General features: G+C 49.7%; 7 protein-coding genes and 1 non-coding gene across 8 annotated transcripts; 5 read left to right on the top strand and 3 right to left on the bottom strand.

Moving 5' to 3' along the window:
- Positions 1 to 1,053: 1,053 nt before the first annotated feature.
- Positions 1,054 to 1,740, top strand: NFIA_005890 (GNAT family N-acetyltransferase; the record flags this gene model as incomplete). The annotated part of the gene is made up of 1 exon (XM_001259121.1): positions 1,054 to 1,740. One exon carries the CDS (start codon positions 1,054 to 1,056, stop codon positions 1,738 to 1,740), a length of 687 nt encoding a protein of 228 aa, XP_001259122.1.
- Positions 1,741 to 2,450: 710 nt separating this feature from the next.
- On the top strand, positions 2,451 to 4,461 carry mirB (MFS siderochrome iron transporter MirB; the record flags this gene model as incomplete). The annotated part of the gene is made up of 4 exons (XM_001259120.1): positions 2,451 to 2,701; positions 2,778 to 3,048; positions 3,110 to 3,455; positions 3,530 to 4,461. The coding sequence occupies 4 exons, from the start codon at positions 2,451 to 2,453 to the stop codon at positions 4,459 to 4,461; spliced, it is 1,800 nt and encodes a 599-aa protein (XP_001259121.1).
- A 1,939-nt stretch (positions 4,462 to 6,400) lies between these two features.
- On the top strand, positions 6,401 to 6,490 carry NFIA_005870. Its single transcript has one exon. It is a non-coding gene; the product is annotated as a tRNA-Asp (tRNA).
- Positions 6,491 to 6,661: 171 nt separating this feature from the next.
- NFIA_005860 (uncharacterized protein) lies at positions 6,662 to 7,896 on the bottom strand (the record flags this gene model as incomplete). Its single annotated transcript, XM_001259119.1, has 2 exons — positions 6,662 to 7,166; positions 7,259 to 7,896. 2 exons carry the CDS (start codon positions 7,894 to 7,896, stop codon positions 6,662 to 6,664), a joined length of 1,143 nt encoding a protein of 380 aa, XP_001259120.1.
- A 2,616-nt stretch (positions 7,897 to 10,512) lies between these two features.
- Positions 10,513 to 11,125, top strand: NFIA_005850 (uncharacterized protein; the record flags this gene model as incomplete). Its single annotated transcript, XM_001259118.1, has 2 exons — positions 10,513 to 10,541; positions 10,843 to 11,125. The coding sequence occupies 2 exons, from the start codon at positions 10,513 to 10,515 to the stop codon at positions 11,123 to 11,125; spliced, it is 312 nt and encodes a 103-aa protein (XP_001259119.1).
- Positions 11,126 to 11,900: 775 nt separating this feature from the next.
- Positions 11,901 to 12,653, bottom strand: NFIA_005840 (uncharacterized protein; the record flags this gene model as incomplete). Its single annotated transcript, XM_001259117.1, has 2 exons — positions 11,901 to 12,331; positions 12,401 to 12,653. The coding sequence occupies 2 exons, from the start codon at positions 12,651 to 12,653 to the stop codon at positions 11,901 to 11,903; spliced, it is 684 nt and encodes a 227-aa protein (XP_001259118.1).
- Positions 12,654 to 13,477: 824 nt separating this feature from the next.
- On the top strand, positions 13,478 to 15,316 carry NFIA_005830 (glycoside hydrolase family 47 protein; the record flags this gene model as incomplete). Its single annotated transcript, XM_001259116.1, has 1 exon — positions 13,478 to 15,316. The coding sequence occupies one exon, from the start codon at positions 13,478 to 13,480 to the stop codon at positions 15,314 to 15,316; it is 1,839 nt and encodes a 612-aa protein (XP_001259117.1).
- Positions 15,317 to 16,237: 921 nt separating this feature from the next.
- NFIA_005820 (glycosyltransferase family 2 protein) lies at positions 16,238 to 18,575 on the bottom strand (the record flags this gene model as incomplete). Its single annotated transcript, XM_001259115.1, has 3 exons — positions 16,238 to 17,491; positions 17,549 to 18,268; positions 18,333 to 18,575. The coding sequence occupies 3 exons, from the start codon at positions 18,573 to 18,575 to the stop codon at positions 16,238 to 16,240; spliced, it is 2,217 nt and encodes a 738-aa protein (XP_001259116.1).
- Between the last annotated feature and the right edge of the window lie 902 nt (positions 18,576 to 19,477).

Here is a 19,477-nt window from a genome sequence, read left to right as displayed (position 1 = left end):
CAAAGTTCGACAATCCTCGAAGACTCGGCCAAGACTTTCCTTTTTCCGTCTTTGGACTTTGGGGGCCAGCGGGGAGTCTGGTCTAGGCGGGCGTTCGTAAGTAACGCATCCAGGCATACCACGCGTATTGTCCTAAGGAATTGTCTAGCTCTAGCCGGTGGTAGGAATGCCATGACTCGAAGGTTCTTGGCAAATGAGTTATCTTATCTGATTGAGATTGTGGTGTGACATTGACGAATCAAGACCCTGCGCACTGTCTTGCCAAGGCTGCCTGTTTCGGGTTTAGGTAGTAGGTACTCTTGGAGCCCCCATGCTTCCCCACCGGGGAAGCTAAAGAACTGTATCACATGGCGCCAATCTAGACAGCAGTATACGGAGTACGGACTTTACGACCATGTTGATAATTACTGTAGATACATACTTGACCCTGAGCATGTAGCTGCGTTTTATTCTGGACATATTCTCAGCAGTGTTCCAGATCTTGAGGCTTTTCAGGCTTCTCTTTCCAGTCCATGGGGGCTATTGACCGTCTGCTGCAATATCATTTCTACTAGCTAGAGATAGTTGTCCTGAACACCTTTTTTAGACTTGTAGTATTACTGCATTAAACAGGAACTGGAATGCAATCCACCTGCAGGTGGTACCATCTTCATGAATGAAGAATCAATGTATAATTGTCACTCCCAAAGGCCAATGAGCGACGGACTGGGCATATCGACATTGCTACTCACGAATGCTCACCCGCTGCTATTTCCTACAGAAGAAAAGATCAACTAGATGGAAATTAGTTGACACTAGGAGCTGTACTGCATCTTTCTTACCATTCATCGAAATTGCGGCTTTATCAATGCTGCGTCGGACATGCCCATTAAAATGTTCCCCTAAAACCAACCTGCAGGGTATATAGGGAAGCAAGAGGTACACATGGAGAGACGCCGTAGAATCACTCTGGAGGAGAAAACAAAAAAAAGAAAAAAAGGTCCTACAAACCAACAGAAGCAAGACTCATCAACTCTCTTTTACTCATCGTGCCCCAACCACCCTCTTTACAACATGACAATCAACGTTCAGCCCACTCTGCACACTTCACGCCTGGAACTAGTCCCCCTGGGCCACGAGCATCGCGAGTTCACGATGAAGTTGGACATGGACCCAGAGGTCATGAAGATGGTCGCCTTCGGCCGGCCATTTACCGAAGACGAAGCGATCCAGGTTCATACCTGGCTGATGAACTGCGCAACGTCTGTGCCTGGTTTTGGAACCTGGGCCGGCTTTGCCCAAGGCGAGTTCGTGGGTTGGTGGATACTGGCTCCCGTTCCCACGAAGGAAAACCCCGAGAGGTTCATGACCGATCGAACGGAGTATGGCTTCCGAGTATCGCCGAAGTTTTGGGGCCAAGGGTACGCGAAGGAGGGGGGTCGGGAGATGGTTCGCTATGCCTTCGAGGAACTTGGTCTGGCGGAGGTGATTGGCGAGACGATGACTATCAACATGGCTTCTCGGGCGGTTATGGCCGGGTGCGGGTTGACGCACGTTGAGACCTTTTTCAACAAGTACGATACTCCGCCGCCAGGGATTGAGGAAGGGGAGGTGCGGTATTCGATCACCAGGGAGGAATGGTTGCGTATGGAAAAATCCAGCATGACCCAAAGTCGCTGGTTTCCGGCTTTCGCCAGCTGGCCGCCACGAATGCTCCTGTCCAGGCTCTGGTCATATTTTTCCAACGGCCTACGCTCGTAGCTGGGGCGGCCAACCCCTGAACACAATGAAGATACCTTCATTTCTTTTAGAAAATATGAAAATTGTTTCTCCGTTTCTTGGAAGTCATGAATTAAAGTGTTTGGAGTTAGATATGTTGGGACGTATTTCGGGACTCTTACCTGGCATCACCCAACATCCTCTGTGGCGCCATTTGCGCCATGCGCGCCATGCATAATCTCTCGTTGGGCGTAAGGCTCGATGGTTTGATCTTATCAATCTTCAGCCGTGGAATATTTCCGCTTCACGGTGGCGCCAACTAACAGTAGATTGGGCACGGATCGGACCATAGCGACCTCGTTAGCAAGTGATGTGTCTGTAATTGACTGTATTTGCTCCGAACTGCTTGGCACGCTTGTTTTCCATGTGCTATTGGCGAGAAAACGAGGCCATAACCCCCCCGGTCAGTCTATCCTTGTTAGGCCCGTACAAGCGTGGGACGGCTAGGCGTATGGGCACTGGTATCGCGCGGTAACACTGGGTGTGGAAAAACTCTTTGTCTGTAGCATCGGTTGCGTAAGGGCCCGACATTCTCTAAAGAAAACACAAGGCATATCTCTGCCGCACAGTGCAGGCGCTGGGACTTTACGTAAACAATGTAGATAACCTGTGCCGGAAGCCGGTATTTAACATTCATGCTTCACTTCTTATCAATCTTTCCGTCCCATGCGGAGTTTACTGTCTAAGCAACAATGGCAACCATGAAGAAATTCCACTCGATCGTCGGTGAAAAGCCTGCCCACAAGGCTGAGGGCACCTCAATCGATGACCCAAATGTTCTGCAGATCAGAGCCGACGACAAGGAGGCCGCTCATGCGCCCGTCAATGCAGTGACCAATAGTGAGGAGGCCAAGCCGAGTGAAGAAGCCCAGTCTGGTGTCAAGAAGATAGAGGCTGTGACCCTGAGTTGGACAAGGGGTGCGGCGTTTGCAGTTTTAGTGCTGTATGCTTCACTACCATTGCTGCATGTACCAACAGTCCCAAAAGATCAAACTGCTAACCTGGCTTTCATCTGATAGCATTTGGTTCCTCACGCTGGTCAACGATTTCCGACTCTCCATCGCTACAAGCTTGAGTGCTTATGCCACGAGTTCTTTCCAAGGCCACTCGCTGTTGACCGTCATCAACATTGTGTCATATGTTATGGGAGGATCAGTGTACATACCGATGGCCAAGGCGCTAGATCTTTGGGGCCGTGCAGAAGGTTTCCTTCTGATGACTTTCTTCTGTATTCTGGGTTTGATTCTTCTGGCTTCATCCCAGAATCTCCCCACCTATTGTGCCGGACAGGTAAGATATGACAACCACTGATCTCGTCATTAGAACTGCCTAACCGCTAGACTGGCTTTAGGTATTCTACAAGGTCGGGTTTGGCGGGCTTTCGTACACCTGGAATGTCCTTGCAGCCGATGTGACGAATCTACGAAACCGAGGGCTAGCGTTTGCTTTCACCTCGTCCCCTGCTCTGATCTCCGCGTTCGCTGGTTCCAAGGCGGCGTCGGATCTCCTTGCCCACTCGACCTGGCGATGGGGCTTTGGCATGTGGGCCATTATCTTGCCGGCTGTTGCTCTGCCAATCTATGCCATTTTGGCTTACCACCTACGCCAGGCCGAGAAAAAGGGTGTTCTTGTCAAGGAGACGAGAGATTGGAGTATCAACCCGAAGACGATTTGGTGGGCCATTATGGAATTTGATCGTAAGTAACAACAAGGGCGGTCGCCTCGAAAGGTTCCCTACAGAAGGCTAATAATGATCTTACGACTCACCTAGTGCCCGGAGTTCTTCTGTTCGCTGGCGGGTTTGTCATATTCCTTCTCCCCTTTACTTTGGCGGCTACGGCGCCCCATGGGTATCAGACCGGCTATATCATTGCGATGATTACTCTCGGCCTGGTCCTAATCATCGCTTTCGGATTATACGAAATCTTTCTGGCGCCCGTGCCATTCCTGAACTATAAATTCCTCATTGACCGGACCGTGCTGGGTGCATGTCTGCTGGATATGACATACCAGGTTTCCTACTACTGCTATGCCAGCTATCTCCCGTCTTTCTTGCAAGTTGTGTACGAGTTGGATGTCGCCACGGCTGGATACGTGACCAACACTTTCAGTGTGGTCTCCTTTGTCTTCTTGTTCCTCGCTGGGTGGCTGATCCGCTGGACCGGTCGTTTCAAGTGGATCCTTTGGTTCTGCGTTCCGCTCTATATCCTCGGCCTTGGTCTGATGATTCACTTCCGTCAACCGGGCGGATATATTGGGTACATTGTTATGTGCGAGGTTTTCTTCTCGGTCTCCGGAAGTGTCTTCATTCTCTGCGTGCAACTGGCGGTTCTTGCTTCCGTCGATCACCAACACGTTGCCGCCGTGCTCGCTTTGCTGTTCGTCATGGGCAGCATTGGTGGCTCTATTGGCAGCGCAATCTGTGGAGCTATCTGGACCAGTACTTTTCTGTCGAGACTTGAGAGAAACTTGCCCGCATCCGCCGTGCCTGACTTGAGCATGATCTATTCATCACTCCCCACCCAGCTCAGCTACCCCGTCGGAAGTGCAACCCGGACCGCCATTGTGGAGGCTTACGGTTATGCTCAAGCAAGGATGCTCATTGCCGGTACTGCATTCATGGTTCTGGGCTTCATTTGGGTTGGCATGATGAGAAACCTGAACGTGAAAGATATGACTCAGACCAAGGGTAATGTTCTGTAGGTAAGACTGTTTGGATTCTGCGCCTCAGAAAATCGCTGGTTCAATCGCCTCACTCGCCTGTCATTATGATCAAGTCGCCGTATACTTCAACCGCGTTCTGTTCATCGTTACCATCAAACTTGTCCTATGGAGCAATGAATATGAATTTGTTAGCAACTCAGTGCTACTTGTAATTATATGGTACATGCTAGACATGGAATGGACATGGATGAAGTCTGATTTTTCTTGATCTACCTGTGTAACCTCATATTTATACACAGGAAACCTGATATGATTAAGGGTAGTACAAACAGAAACCTGTAAATATCTCGATAATAACTGTACTCTAGTAATAGCTAGGGGTCGGAGTAAGGCTTAAAAAGAACTAGAGTTTGGAGGTGGTCGTGGGTTGGGCTTGGGTTGATTCGCGCTATATCTGATCCAAACCTTGTGGATTACGGTTGATCCACCCTCACATCCCGGGTCAACAGTCGCAGTAAACGTGGCAGACCCCCGTCGAATGCCTTGAAAAGGAGGACATTCCGATCAAATCAGAAGCGGTAAATGCAACCTCCGAACTTGACCTAAGAGTGGACATGCTGCCAACCCACCTATCACCACCCCTCAGCGACAATCTACAGCACACAGCAGGGCCCCCCGTAGACTTAAAAGGGAACCAGACTCCCACATTGTCACCGGTCACATCAAACGTAGCAGAGCCAGGTCAAGCGCCTCGACCCAAAGCAGCAAGACTGAATTATGGGGCAATGGCTTCCACGATGATCCGCCAGGCAGCGTCTGCGAACAGGGAACATCAGGCGCGGATTCGAAGTATTCGTGAGGACATCAAATCTCTTCAATCCAGAATTGATGCCCTCAATGCGTCAGCACCGCTGCCTAGAGCTCTAGAGGATGTCCGGAACTCATGACTGAGCACAAAGACGACGTGCGGAGGACAGAGAAAATCGAGAGAACAATGAACATCATACTGCAGAAGCTCCCTTCTTAACTGCTAAGAAGTATTCCTCAGCCCATGAGAATATTGATAGCAGGCGGGAGTACTCCAGCTTTTTCACACACTCTTAAAAAGGCTGGTTGAGGACGATCAGCCTTAGTTCAAATACATGCACACAACACATCAACGGGCCGAAGGAAGCATGAAGTTGATACATACTGAAGAATGGCCAAATGTGTTGTATTCCGTGTTTGTATTCCTGGTATTTGGCGGTCCAGCAGATAGCAATAATCTGGGAGAGAGAACACCTGCTTGAATTAGGAGACTGATGCAAATGAGCAACAAAAAACTGAAAGTTAGGGAAAAGAAGAAGGAGTTGCCCAGTTCGGTCATCCTGTTTACTATCAGTGTTCGTTCAGACACAGCCAGCACAGATCCATTCAGTTAGTATAGGACAACGACGTGATAGACACTTTAGCCACATAGGAAGCATTCTCGTCATCAGTATCCACGACACATTTAACCTCATCACCAGACATGGTTTGTCGGGCACTATTTTCCGAGTGCTCATGGCTTTGGGAGAAACAGGTAAAGGGATAGAACCTTCTGTCAGCCAGCTTGGCTGCCGAATCTAGTAAAGGATTTACGGAACTCTCTGGAATTCTGATTCGACCAATCAGATCACGAGAAATAGATCATATTGCGATTCAACTCGCCCATTCAATTTCAATTCGCTGGAATCTATCTTTCCTGTCTATAAATTCTAGTATTAGATCGTAGATTAGAAGAATCAGACCTTCTTCCCTTGATATTCCGTGTATATGCGTTCACCATACAAACGTTATTATCTCGGATTGGCTAACACCTTCCGATTGTTTGTCAGTGATTGGTGTTTTGGTACAGCGCGGGAAGTGGAGAACATGGTACGAATGTCGGAGACCTGTCTACAAAGTGCTTTAGCTTATCTAACTTATCTAACTAAATAAGGTCAAATTCACCAACAAATCCTCGATGGTCTAACGGTCATGATTTCCGCTTGTCACTCTCCAATGAGAACAAGCGCGGGAGACCAGGGTTCGACTCCCTGTCGGGGAGATTTCTTTTTCCTTTCAACATTGAATTTTGCTCCATCCTCTTTTTGTTTTTCTTTTGAAGCGTCATTTCTATGTTTTGATTCCAGTTAACTTTAGTTTGCGCTTCCAATAAGGTAACTGCAAGAAAAAGGCACCGTGTAAGGATATATCTCGCTTCCTCCGCTATATAAATTCACAGATAAACCGCATTCCAGATCTCCGACAACCTTCCATCCCATGTTGTGAAATCGTCTACTCGGACCAGCGAATACCCTGAATCCTCCAGCTGACGCCCATTCCTGGCCCCCCATCGCCTCCCAGCAGCGGAAAAGTCGTCAAACCAGCTATCCTGCAGCCCAATCTCGAGTTTCTCCCACTGTCGGGAAGACGCCAGCTCCGACCAGGGACGAATCCAGGCTTCATCCAGCTCTTCCGGAACGGTTCCAGCTCGCGGAGTGCAGCTTTTGTTCAAGATGTGGATAACCAAGCGCAAGCGCCTGACGCCAACGTACGCTAATCGTAATGTCCGGAAGAGTGTTTGATATGTTTCCCACTCGTTGTCGGCCATTGTTGACGGTGTTGTCGTCTTTGCGACGTGCAGGATATCCAGAGAAGCGATGCGCGATAAATGTGATGGCGCAATCATTTTCGGCAATCGACATAACTTGACTGACGAGGAGATGAGGAATGTATTTGTGCTGTAGAGAAGTGGAAGTGCTTCTAGGTATCTGGGCCACAGTCAGCTCGATCTCACGGTTCTCACCCGATCGTAGAACATTGCAGCGCTCACGCTCTTCGGCACACTCGCAGCCACGCCACGCCTTTCAGCTTGTGCCGCGATAGCTGTCGTCGTCCAATACGCTTCGGATCCTCGAGATCGTTCATCCGGCACATGTCACCCGGGTTTGGATGCTCCTCTTCATCGCAAACCCGATGCCACCAGCGCCATTGGTCTGGCGGTCGCTTATCTCTTTGACGGTAGCCCGGCGCATAGCCAAAATCGTATTCGAGGTGGACCGACCGGTTACCAAACAGCTCAATGTATATTCGTTGGCGAATTTCTTTGGGTAGGCGCGAGAAGAATAGACTCTGGTCCTGGGGAAGCGTGTTGTTCTCGTTCAAGTCCAGAAAATTGGTAGTCGACGTATTGATGTCTGTGAGGGTGTTGCTCCTGCTCCGGATGGTCGCGAGCTCTTGGTCGGGAGGAGTCAATGGTCTTCGAGGCGGAGGAAGAGGCATTGACCTGAAATCGCGACAATTGCCATTTTGCTTGCAGGTTTCATGATAGATCCCTACTTGAGCTAGGACCGTTCGCGGGTCTGATTGTGAAGGGTCCTCTTCCGGCTGGTCTTTCCGTCGATCTTTGCCCTTCGCTTTCTCTCTCTCCTTATCCTTATTGCGAAAGCGCTGGAAGAATTGAAAGGTCATGGTGGAGCTGGAGGCGGAGGAACAGGTGGTCTGATGCGATTATTGAATGTGGATTGCTTTGGAAACGGAGAGCACGGGGACGTTTCACACAATAAATGAAGGGCGCAACCGGCGACTATTCGAGTAACATGGCTGGAACTGTCTTATTTGGCGAGGATTAGGCACCTATCCAGATAACAAGGATAGATACCTTAATATTGCATGATTATATGATGGATAGATAACAGTGCGCAATGAAATCATCGTGTGATGTCTGGAACTCTGGATCAACAGGGGCAGTGTCGGACTGTGGAGCTGCCAATTTGCACCAGGCAATTAGCCCGCCAGTTTCAACAAATGAAACCAATAACAACGGTCTGGATGGAGTCTCGAAGTGTCTCCTACACCAATTAGAACACGAATTGCACATGACCGTGTCTTGGGCTATTATCGAGTGATGGTCATTCCGTCGTCCCGGTCATTAGCCATGAATCTATTTCTGAGTCTTGACTCGCATCCTGCCATTGCTAGGCTCTCCTTTGGGCTTTTACACCAGAGTCCAGCTGCCCAACGTCATCAAAGTCTTCCAGCATGATGGATTGACAAATGATGTCATTTCTCGTATTCTAGGTCTCCAATGGACTGGAAAGCTATCCCTTCTCCTTTTATCCTCTCCTGACAGCCGGTTCAGCAACAATATGCACTTCTCTAGGTGGGTGGCGTCGTCAATTTTCTGCGTCTGCTTGATTATCTGCTTCCGACAAGTCTGAATGACATCTTTGACCATCAATGCCATGACACCCGGATCGGTGATTCGGACCGACTATAACAAGCGTATTGGTGGTGCACCTAGATACGCAAAGAATAAGTCTGCATTGGGAGACTCTTCAGAGCTGGCAAGATATTCCATAGCTTGAGCCTAGGCACGATTGTGAGGGATGATCAATGGCGATCTTAGGAGATCGGGAGCTTTCCATAGCCGATTCGTTTTTGTAGCAGGAGACAGACGCAGCACGAATCCACTCGACGCACGCATGCTGAGCAGCAATCCATGCGACATAGCATTCGTCTCCTGCAGACCAATGAAAAGGTAACGACAATATCTCTACCCTCGAGGCCATTTCTCTGTGTACCTGAACTCTAGAATACGTTGATGCGACTGGCGAGCATGACAAATTCTTCAGCTCGCGTTAGCATCATGGGAGCCTGACAAGACTTGGCTCTCTGGTGTCTGTAGGCGTAGACCCCTCGAAACAGGTCCTTTGCGTAACTCATGTTCCTCTAATCTAATGACAGAGTGACCCCTTTGCTGCTTCGAAGCTGAGGTTTCGGGCTGTTTCTCTCTCAACATCCCCTTCACGGCTATTAATATGATAGTCGCTAGGGATATATTGACTCACGCCGAAGAAATTATCTGGTTCAGCAGTAACTCCAACTCTATTGCTCACCATGACTCGCATAAGAAGATCCATATTCTCCATCGCTTCTTCAGGCGAGCTGAATCTAATGAAGCCACTCTTTTGTCTCCCTGATTGTTGTAGGATGCGCACCTCCCTTCTTCCAAGCAACGAAATGACCATTATCTTTGGAAGAAATTATTGTTAGCTCCAACGCGGGAAACAGAAAAGATAAGACCTTCGAGTGGACGGAATCGTTGGGCAACAACTTACAGGGACAACGCTGTGGTCCTCATACTCAGGGTCTCCGAGCCGTGTGATCATCACTACTAAGATCGATATAAGCTCCGCTCTCCGAAGTCTCTCATCAGGTTCGTATCCCAAAATCAGAGTAAACGTGATGTGAGTAGAGCAGCCCGTGCGAGTCGTAAATGCGTCGCAGGATACCATTCCCGTATTTCAAAGACAAGGCCATCAAATTCGTCATCGATAATGGAAGGAGGTAAATTGCTATCGGGTTTACACACCGCGTAACAGCATGCCAATGGTATGATAGCTTAGGTCTTTCACCACTTACGTCGACAGCCAGCCACTCAATCGCTTCAAACTAAGGGACCGGTCTCCCGGGCTTGACGTGGAAAAGTCGAAACCACCACATGATCTTTGAGCATAGTGATTGTGCACTACCTAGAGGGGTTCTCTCATAGAGTGGGGGCCCTGACAATATCTTCTTTCGTAATTCGTATTTCTCCCTAGTCTGGGGATTGCGGAGGTCCAGGGAGGGAGGCTCTCGAGAGGCAGTGGCTCGAAGAAGGCAGGAAGAAATGAGTCTCGATAGGCATCGTGGTTAGTCAGATCCAGATCTTTTCAGTCTATCTTCAATGTCTCTGAAAACTCAGTGTCGACGTGAGTGCTACTGCTGCAGTGCTCCTCGATGAGATCGTAGACTTCGTCCAATACTTCGACAGCCTTTGCATGGGCTGCCTTCTCTCTGCATTACCTCTTCGATAGAAAGAGAGAAATGCGAAGAGACATCTCTAGTGACAAGGGTCGTGGCTGGTAGATAGACAGGGTTTAGTGTAGAGACAAGTGCGAGTGGTTGTCAGTTGCCTAAGCGATATGGAATCGCCACATTGCAGTTACTCTTTTAGTCATACTGGTAGCATGGTTTCTCTTTCTGGGCCCGCCTGGCGAGATTATACAAGGCTAGTGAATACCTTATGTCCAGTACGCATAGTCTATGGAGATGGATATTCTAAGTCACTCCTTGTATATTACCATATTCACTCCTGAAGACTGTCACTTATCTAGACATCACTCTTGACCGTTCGGTTTCGGATTTTCATTAAAGAATATTTGCAGGTCCCTTCAAGGTCTTCTCCCTGATACTTTTTCTCGTTTTGAATCATTCTTCATTTGAATCAGGATAATCTTGCCAGAATGTCGAAGTCATGTCTTCCAAGTTTAGGTCCAGGACACGGCCCTGGGATATTCCAGAGACCATTCAGGATGCGGGAAGGCTTGGTTGCTTGAGCAAAGCTCGATAAGACGGCTTTAAACACTTTGCTAGAGGTGATGTTCAAGTCGGCCTCTCAAGTGGCCCAAAGCAGTTCACGATGCTGCGCATTTACTCCCCCAAGCTCAAGAGTATTGAAAGGTTCCGGGAGGCTCGGGAAGATTTTGTGCTCCCCAGACGGGCTTTTGATAAAGCGAGAAATACCCTTCGGAAATCCCCAGAATGGGGAGATCTTCTTGAAGTCGTCGAAACAGACATGCCGTTTAACAGTATCAGGGAGAAGGACGACCAAATCTGGCCTGGTTTCTTCGTCGCAGCCAGGCGGCTACAGGAATAGACGATGGCCCTAGGAGGGAGTCATGATAGGGATCAGGCAGAAATTGGTTCCCTAATCCTCCAAACGGCTGCGTTCTCGGTCAGACACAACGTCGAGACAGAGGGAAGGGGGAACAACATCGTGACTGATAGGTTTTGGGGCCCAGTGAGACGCTGGCCACGCTTGCTATGGTCGAGGTTAAGAGAAGGATGCGACACTAGAGGACGCCGGCGATCATGCGCAAGAAGGCTGCGAACTGGTAGAATAAAAAAGAAGCATCCCACCGCCTCTTCTCATTCACCAGCCAGTAAGTTCTGAAGAGAATCTTGCCCAACTGTGAGAGCCGATTCCGAACCGATTTTGATTTGCTATTGTCATACATAGGCTATCCTGTCTGCCCACGCAGACATTAACAGGTCGGGTTCACCCTTGGATATGAGAATGGACCGAGAATGAGATTACGTGGACCCAGCCGATACGGATGTTGTGCTTGTGAGACTTCATAGTCATGTTTATTTCAAGAATGAAACTTTTGAAACAGAGTTGATGGCGTCGGTTCAAGGCGACTGAGTGGGTTCAAGCCATCTTCAGGCATGAAAATTGGTCATCCTATCTATAGAATAATGCTTTCTCTAGCTATTCAGAAGGCATATGTGATCCTGCCTCCGACTATTAAGTTCCAGTGATGATCTGAATATCCCAACCTTGAATGTTTTCGATTCCATCTATTTTCCCTCGTTAGGTCACCTACTACCATCAGCCCTATTCGTCCGCCACCCTGATTGAAGCTATCATGTCACCCAGAAAGCTCATATCTTCGGTACTCAGTTGCAGGAGCCTCGTACAACGCGGTCGCGCCCTGCTGGGACGGGATAGATTGATGCATGACCGACATACCAGTCATGTAATCATCCCCTGAGCTCAACTGAGACGAGGGCGCTAGTCCAAGGCGCTCGCCTCTCAGTCTCTTCCCGCGACGATGGAAGAAGTATACGAGTCCTGCGATGGCTGCCAAACCGAGGAAACCGCCAACTGCAGCGCCTGCGATGACTCCGGTCTGATTCTGAGCTGGTTTCGGCTCGGCTGCAGTAGAGGTGGTCGTTTCAGCCGCTACTTTAGTTGCCGCTGGTGATGGACCCCCCGTCGTTGTCGAGGATATTATTGAAGCAGAGGATGTCATCTCCGTCGTCGCTGTCACACCGATCGTAGTCAGAGCGGTAGGTGTACCTGCAAACGAACAACAAGGTCAGCAATCGGGGTCCCCTGCGAGAATTCGAACATATGGGTGCGACATACCTTTGAAAATCAACACCTGTTGTTGAGCACTGCAGTTGACATTCCCCATATTGTAGTCGATGCAGTAGTACATATCCAAATCCGTGTTTGGACACTTTTCAATCCCTTGTCCACCAGCAAGATTGTTGCGGTTCGGAGGGTCCGGGTTGATGCAGAACAATGGACAGGCAGAGCTGCGCCATGTCTGATCCGTGCAGGATCCTCGAACGTACAGAGAGGCGTCTGGGTTCTTGATCTCGTCACCGGTTGCCATGCAGATCGAATTTGAAAGACACGCGTAGCCCTGACCGCAACAGGTCGCTTGCTTTGTGGAGTCTTGGCATGGTGTGTCCTGTGGTGCGACACTGCCGTCTGGATAGTAGCAAGCTGCGAGAGAGGGATTCGGGAAAAGAAGCCATAAAACGGCTAGGAAGAGGGCGATGTTAAGCCGGAAGGACTCCATGAGGCGTTTGGTATATCATCCATTAACACATCATCAGTTCTATTGAAGAGACATCAATTATGCAAAGGCGTGAAATGAATAATTCTGATCATAGGAGAGAGCCTACTCCGACCCCTGATCTACAGAGGTCCAATTCTTCTAACTGAGTAAGTATCTAGCTCCTATTCATGCCTTTGGGGGCCGGATTTTGGCTTATCGAATGATTAAATACTGCTGAAGATTCGCCAAGAATGCCGGTGCTAAGTGAAATTATATACCTTCCAAATCGGGCAAGCGGTTATATAATTCAGTAATGAGGCTGTTAAGATACAGGGCTCTTATAGTTGGACTTGCTGGAGCGTTGTGTTGTACGGCTTTTATTCACTGGGCTGGCGAGTTCCAAGACCCTTAGTATGCTTGTGCGCCTGCGCTCTTTAACCGCCCACCGGCGACAGCAACAGCAACAGCACTTCGACAGTCAAAAAGTCCCACCTCAACTCTTCGTTTCCATTCCAAGTCTTTGGCAATATAGACTACAACGATTCGATTAATCTATGTCCCGAATGTGATTCATCTACGCAACAAGGTTCATTTACGTACCGCTTCGGGTTCTATTCCTTCTGCTTGGTCTCATCGGAGTCAGTCATTCTTTGAACATGAACATCAAGCGACGCCACTCTTTCATGGTATCAGTCACTGCTCTCAGCCTCATCTGTCTGTACTTTTACTTGTCAAGGGTTTCTTGGCCGGTTTCGACAGAAGTCAAAGGCCAAGCGACTTCTCATAATGACCTTGCTCCATCTCCAGACGACAATAATGTCTCCGAAGAAAGCAGACCAAATGCACCTGTCGTAGAGCCTACTATTTTGTGGACGCGTCGTCCGACTCGATATCCGGTCCTGTCAATGACACCGCTACCCACAGAAAGGCCACGGAAATTGCCAAAAGTGCAGGCGGACTTTCCCGCAGAGACAGATCCTCAAAAGGCGCAAGTTCGTCAGCAAAGGCAAAAGGCAGTTAAAGACGCTTTTGGCCGATGCTGGTCTGCCTACAAGTCTCGCGCCTGGATGGCTGATGAGGTTACGCCGCTTTCTGGGACAACGCGTAACTGGTTTGGTGGATGGGGAGCCACCCTTGTCGACAGCCTTGATACCCTATGGATCATGGGACTCCGCGAGGAATTCGAGGAAGCCGTGTCGGCAGTCGTTCAGATCAACTTCGAGACAACCTCTCTCAGCCAGATTAATACCTTTGAGACCAATATCCGATACCTGGGCGGTCTGTTGGCCGCCTACGACTTGAGTCATGACAAACGCCTGCTAAGCAAAACCGTCGAGGTCGGCGAAATACTGTACGCCGCGTTCGACACCCCTAATCGCATGCCCATTACACGGTGGGGCTTTCAAAGCGCCGCTCGCGGGGAGGAACAGGTGGCGGCCGAGGGCGTGCTGGTAGCAGAGATCGGATCTTTCACGCTGGAATTTACCCGGCTCTCTCAAATCACCGGCAACCCGAAATGGTTCGATGCGATCCACCGCGTGATGGGAATTTTCTACCGCCAGCAGGACCTGACGAAACTGCCAGGAATGTGGCCTGTGGTCGTTAACGCGCGCGAAGAAGATTTCACCCAGGATACGACCTATACGCTGGGCGCTATGGCAGATTCAGTCTACGAGTACCTGCCGAAAATGCATGCGCTCGTCGGCGGTGTCCTCCCGATGTATGAAAGCATGTATCGCAACGCGATGGATACTGCCATTCGACACAACCTCTTCCGCCCGATGACCCCTGACGAGGCAGATATCCTGGTTGCCGGCGCTGCGCGTATTGTGAGCGAAGCTGGTCAGCCCAGCCGTGTCACTCTGGAGCCCAAGGGCGAGCATTTGATCTGTTTTGCTGGTGGGATGATGGCATTGGGGGGACGGTTGATACAGAATGGCACTCATGTTGATATGGGCCGGAGGCTGACCGATGGCTGCATCTGGACGTACAAAGCGTTGCCATCAGGGATCATGCCAGAGGTTTTTCATATGTCGCCTTGCGCATCTCAAGCTTCATGTTCTTGGGATGAAGCGCAATGGCAGAGGGAGGTAATGAGTAGGGTGAAGGAGCAACAAACCCAAACTGCCGCCGACGTCATCCAGGAACAGCGCCTTCCAAAGGGGTTTACTGCAATCCCCGACCGGCGGTATCTCCTGCGACCGGAGGCTATCGAGTCAGTGTTTATATTGTACAGGATCACCGGGCGAGAAGACCTGCTTGATGCTGGCTGGACGATGTTCGAGGCGATTCAGAAAGCTACGGAGACAGACTTTGCCAACGCAGCTTTATCAGACATCACCGTTCCCCAGCCCCCTCAGAGCGATTCGATGGAGAGCTTCTGGATGGGCGAGACGCTCAAGTACTTCTTTCTTCTCTTCAGCAGCCCCGACCTGATCAGTCTTGACGAATATGTATTCAACACCGAGGCGCATCCCTTGAAGAGGGCTAAGTGACCTATATTCCCGTATCCTCCCTTGTCCACGTTGAGCGTGATACCTGTATATATATCTACTCATCATGATGAACTAAAGTGCCTGTATCCTGGTTATACACAAACATTACGAGATCAGCTAAAAGTCGGCTCTATTTACTCTCAAAAGTCACTTTTTGCTTAATTCATTTCCAACACCGGCAACCTATATACCATGTCCTCAAGTCGTCCCATACACCTACCGCCCAGAAAGGGCTGTTATAGTCACGTGATATATACGAAAGAAGGCACTCTCCACTCGAATTTAATTTCAGATCTCATCGGTTAACCAAGCCCTAGATCGCCGTGCAACGAAGTATCCTCATTATCATCATCCACTGCGTGAGGGTTTACCCACATCACAGTCTGAAAGGCTGAAACATCTCAGGGGCATCTCCTCATCCGGGAAGGCGGCCAAGCAAATAAAACATGGGTGGCTCGTATATTAAGTGCTTACGATCATCACCGCCACTATTGGCGATCTGCGAAACTCAACTTTAAATAACTCAAATGGATTGCATATGTCAAATCACCTCATTAGACAAATAATATTTATAATTATCCTGTCTTGTCCCTTGCTTGGTGGCATTGTTGATTCCTGCGCCCTAGCTGGATGTAAGGCACAGGCTGTACCATACTCCGTAAGGTTTGCACGTTGTATAAGGTAGGTAGCCTCGGTAGGTAGAATCCTACGCGTTCGAGGAGTATGTGTCATTAATTAATAAATACTGTCTGATTCATCAATTCACATATTCCCATTTATAGAATTATAAACATCGTATTTGGAATTCATTATGTGGGTAAATGCTGGGGTTTTGAAGTAGAGCAATGTCTAGAACAATGCGAAGCCCAACGCCAATCCAGCCATCAAATGCATCACAGACCTCGATACATTTACATCATTTCAGAAAAAGAACGAATACACGAAGATCAAAATTGTAGCAGCCGTTGCCACTGTATACTCCAGCTCGAACCAGGCCGCCTGACCACCGAACGCAATCTTCTTGCTCCGGGCGGTCGGATGCGCAACTCCCGTCTTGGGGTCTCGGACCAACAGATCCTCACGGTCGGGCATGGCAGGAGGATCGACGGCGTAAGCGACAGGAGTCCAGAGCGAAGTGCAGATGAAAAGGAATGTCAGCGGGGGCCAGAAGGCGTGTGTGATCAAGCAGAGAATGACATCTCGGAAGGTCTTCTCCTGCGCGAAGCAGCGATACGACGAGATGACGACCGCAACGAGCGTGACATACACAAATGCAAGGTGGAAGAAGGCCATGTAGTTGAGTAAGATCACGCGCAGACGGACGAACATGTTCTTCCTCCGTTTCGGATCACGCTCTTCGAGTGCGGAGCTGAGTGAGCCGGTCGGCTTGAAGGCCTGAGCCTGGCCACCAAGCCATTTGGGGAGGATAAATGAGCGGACAATACAAAGGGCAATGTAGGGTGACATCCACAGCTGGTAGCGCGAGCCTCTCTGTCCGGTGTGGTAGCCGGCGGGGATGAAGAGGGCAAACTCGCAGATTCGGTTGGAAATGGTCGAAGCGAAGCAGGCCCAGATAAGCCAACGAAGTTGCTCCTGAGTCGCATAGGCAACAAGCTGCTTGCCCCACAGAAGAATAACGGGGATGGCGAATATCGAGGCAGTGAGAAGGAGGGTGTACAAGCTGAGTGTTGCGTAGAGGAATCCCGAAAAGCGCTGAGCCGCAGTCATCTGTCGAACGGCGTCACCCCACAGACAGAATTTGAGCTTCACAGCAGTGTCGACGGTTCCGATTGCCCATCGGGTACGCTGCTTAAGATGTCCGCCAAAGTCTTCCGGCACAGTGCCAAACTGGAGAGGTTCATGGATGTACGCGGTCTTCCATCCCTTCCCAAGCATCATTGTGGAGGTTGCGACGTCTTCGGCCAACGAACCAAGAGGGAAGTTGCCGATCTCGTCCAGGGCCTCGCGTCGAACGACATAACCGGACCCAGTGCACCAAGCGACACCCATCGCATCCTTGATTGGCTCAATCACATGCACGAAGAAATCCAGACTCTGTGCGAGAGGGTCCGACGGAGGGGTGTTGTAGAACAGCTGCGGCGGGCATGCAAGGGCCATCTTGGGATCGACAAGGAGATGAGGAAGGACGGCACGCAGCCAGTCTTGCTCGGGAATCTGCGAAAACTAGTTAGGAGACGGCTTGAGTCAAGATGAAACGCGAGTGGAAACTACCATATCAGCATCCAGCGCCGCCATGAATTGGCCGGCGCCTCCAGGCAAATAGTGCACCTGCTCAAGGCCATAATTGAGGTTACCCGCTTTGAAGTGGTGTGGTTTGCCCGGAATCTTCTCTCGCGCCATGTAGATGAGATTGGGGTGAGTAATGGCGAGCTGGCGGACGGAAGCCTCCAGGGTAGCCGACTTGCCGTCATCGAGCACAATGACCCTGAACCTGTCGCGGGGGTAGTCCTGATCGCACGCTCCACGTACAGTATCCAGCACAACCTCGTCATCTTCTCCGCAGCAGGTGACGAAAACATCGACGGTAGGAACATCATTCCCGGTCAGTCGCAGCTTGGGTCGGCCTCTTTTCTTTAGTGCCATCATGGTCCAGCAGTTGTGCATCAACGAGGGGATCGCAACAGCGATCTCGATAGCTACGAAAACCCAAGCTCCGGCGTAAGTGTATCCAGCTGCGTTTTGGGCTAGAATAATACAGGCGATCCGAAGTCCGAGGTAGAAGAGGTAGAGACCGGTGTTGGCCAGCGTAAGGAAGGGAACAAGGCTGAAGACCCAGCGCTTCCATCCTCTCCAGATATCGGCATCATCACGCTTGTGAAGGCGAGCAATCGATCCGGACTGGACCCAATCTTTGGCAAACAACGGTGACGGGGAGGCATTAACGAGGGGAGCAAGACTCTGGTGACTTTGAAGCAGCTGGTTGTGTTGATACTGGTGACCAAGATATTTGTTAGTTATGTGTGCACCATGAAGGAATTAGTGGGACTGTAATTACCGGAGATGGTGATGCTGAACGAGAGTCAAACGATTCTGGACAGAGAGACGAACGAGCGGTCGCGAAATGATATCCGTGAGACGCATAGTCCTCCAGAGGAATCTCACCGGCCCGAATAGGCGTTTGAGCTCCCGGTGGAAGCTGATCTAGCGAGTCGAAACTGCTGTGATTGTTGTGGCCTCGACGATGGACTGAAAGTCCGACCTTTTCCTCCTGGTCCTCCTGGCCATAGTGCCCGTTCATTTTGGCCTTGAGTGCGGCAAAATATGTGACAGTCAATACTTAGCAAGCCGATCGGAATGTGTCGAAGTCTTCGAAGTATGAAGGAGAAAGACGAAGATATTCTGATTGGAAATTTAAAGAACTACTCCCGATTAATTTAAAACGAGTGTGATAAGCTCAAAGAGCTTTGGAATACAAGGGAAGTAGAACTAGAGGTGGATGGACAGATTCAACGAGAGACTGAGGCAGGAAGATGGGCGAGGGCGAGAGGTGCCTGTTCCTTGTCCGGCGTCTTCCGCAGGTACTTATTTCTTGTCACTATGTCAGAACTACGCCGGAGTACCTCTGCCTTGTGTTGTGAATTTTTTTTTATTATTATTTACCAGTAGTCCTAGTCCAATACCAACAAAGGCCAAGGTAACTAGAGCATGCGACCTACCGCAAAGATCTCCCCTCAGTAATTTAGTGCTCATTTACCAGTTGCCTTGGCTTACTTTAATTACCTATTATGAATGGCTGAGGCCCTGAAACTAGTGTGATCTGGATGCAGCGATAAGAGTACGGGTGGGGCCACACCGTTTGCGCACTAGCCTCTGATAAGCCCATATAAATAGTATCCCACTGAGAAGGGTTTTCCGCTTGCGTCATCCTGGTTGTACTGCCAGTTACAGATTCAATACAGGTAAGACACATCATTCGACACTTTTCCATGGTCGACTCCCTCAACAGTACCAAGAAGGTATCATCTAGAAGATCACTAAAGAGGAAATTTCCCCTGCCAAACCTTGCTGGAAATGCTTTGCAGGTACACGCAGTCCAATACATTTGCAGTATTCTTGAAGGTTCCTTGGTTGCACTGCCCTCTTACCTAATATCTTAAATTTCAGGATCTTCTATCTCATTACAGCCACTAAACCAGTTTC

Source organism: Aspergillus fischeri, genomic scaffold (assembly GCF_000149645.3).
Source record: "Aspergillus fischeri NRRL 181 1099437636265 genomic scaffold, whole genome shotgun sequence".
Lineage (NCBI taxonomy): Eukaryota > Fungi > Ascomycota > Eurotiomycetes > Eurotiales > Aspergillaceae > Aspergillus > Aspergillus fischeri.
Note: the sequence above shows the minus strand (reverse complement) of the source record. Positions and strands in the feature narration are given on the sequence as shown.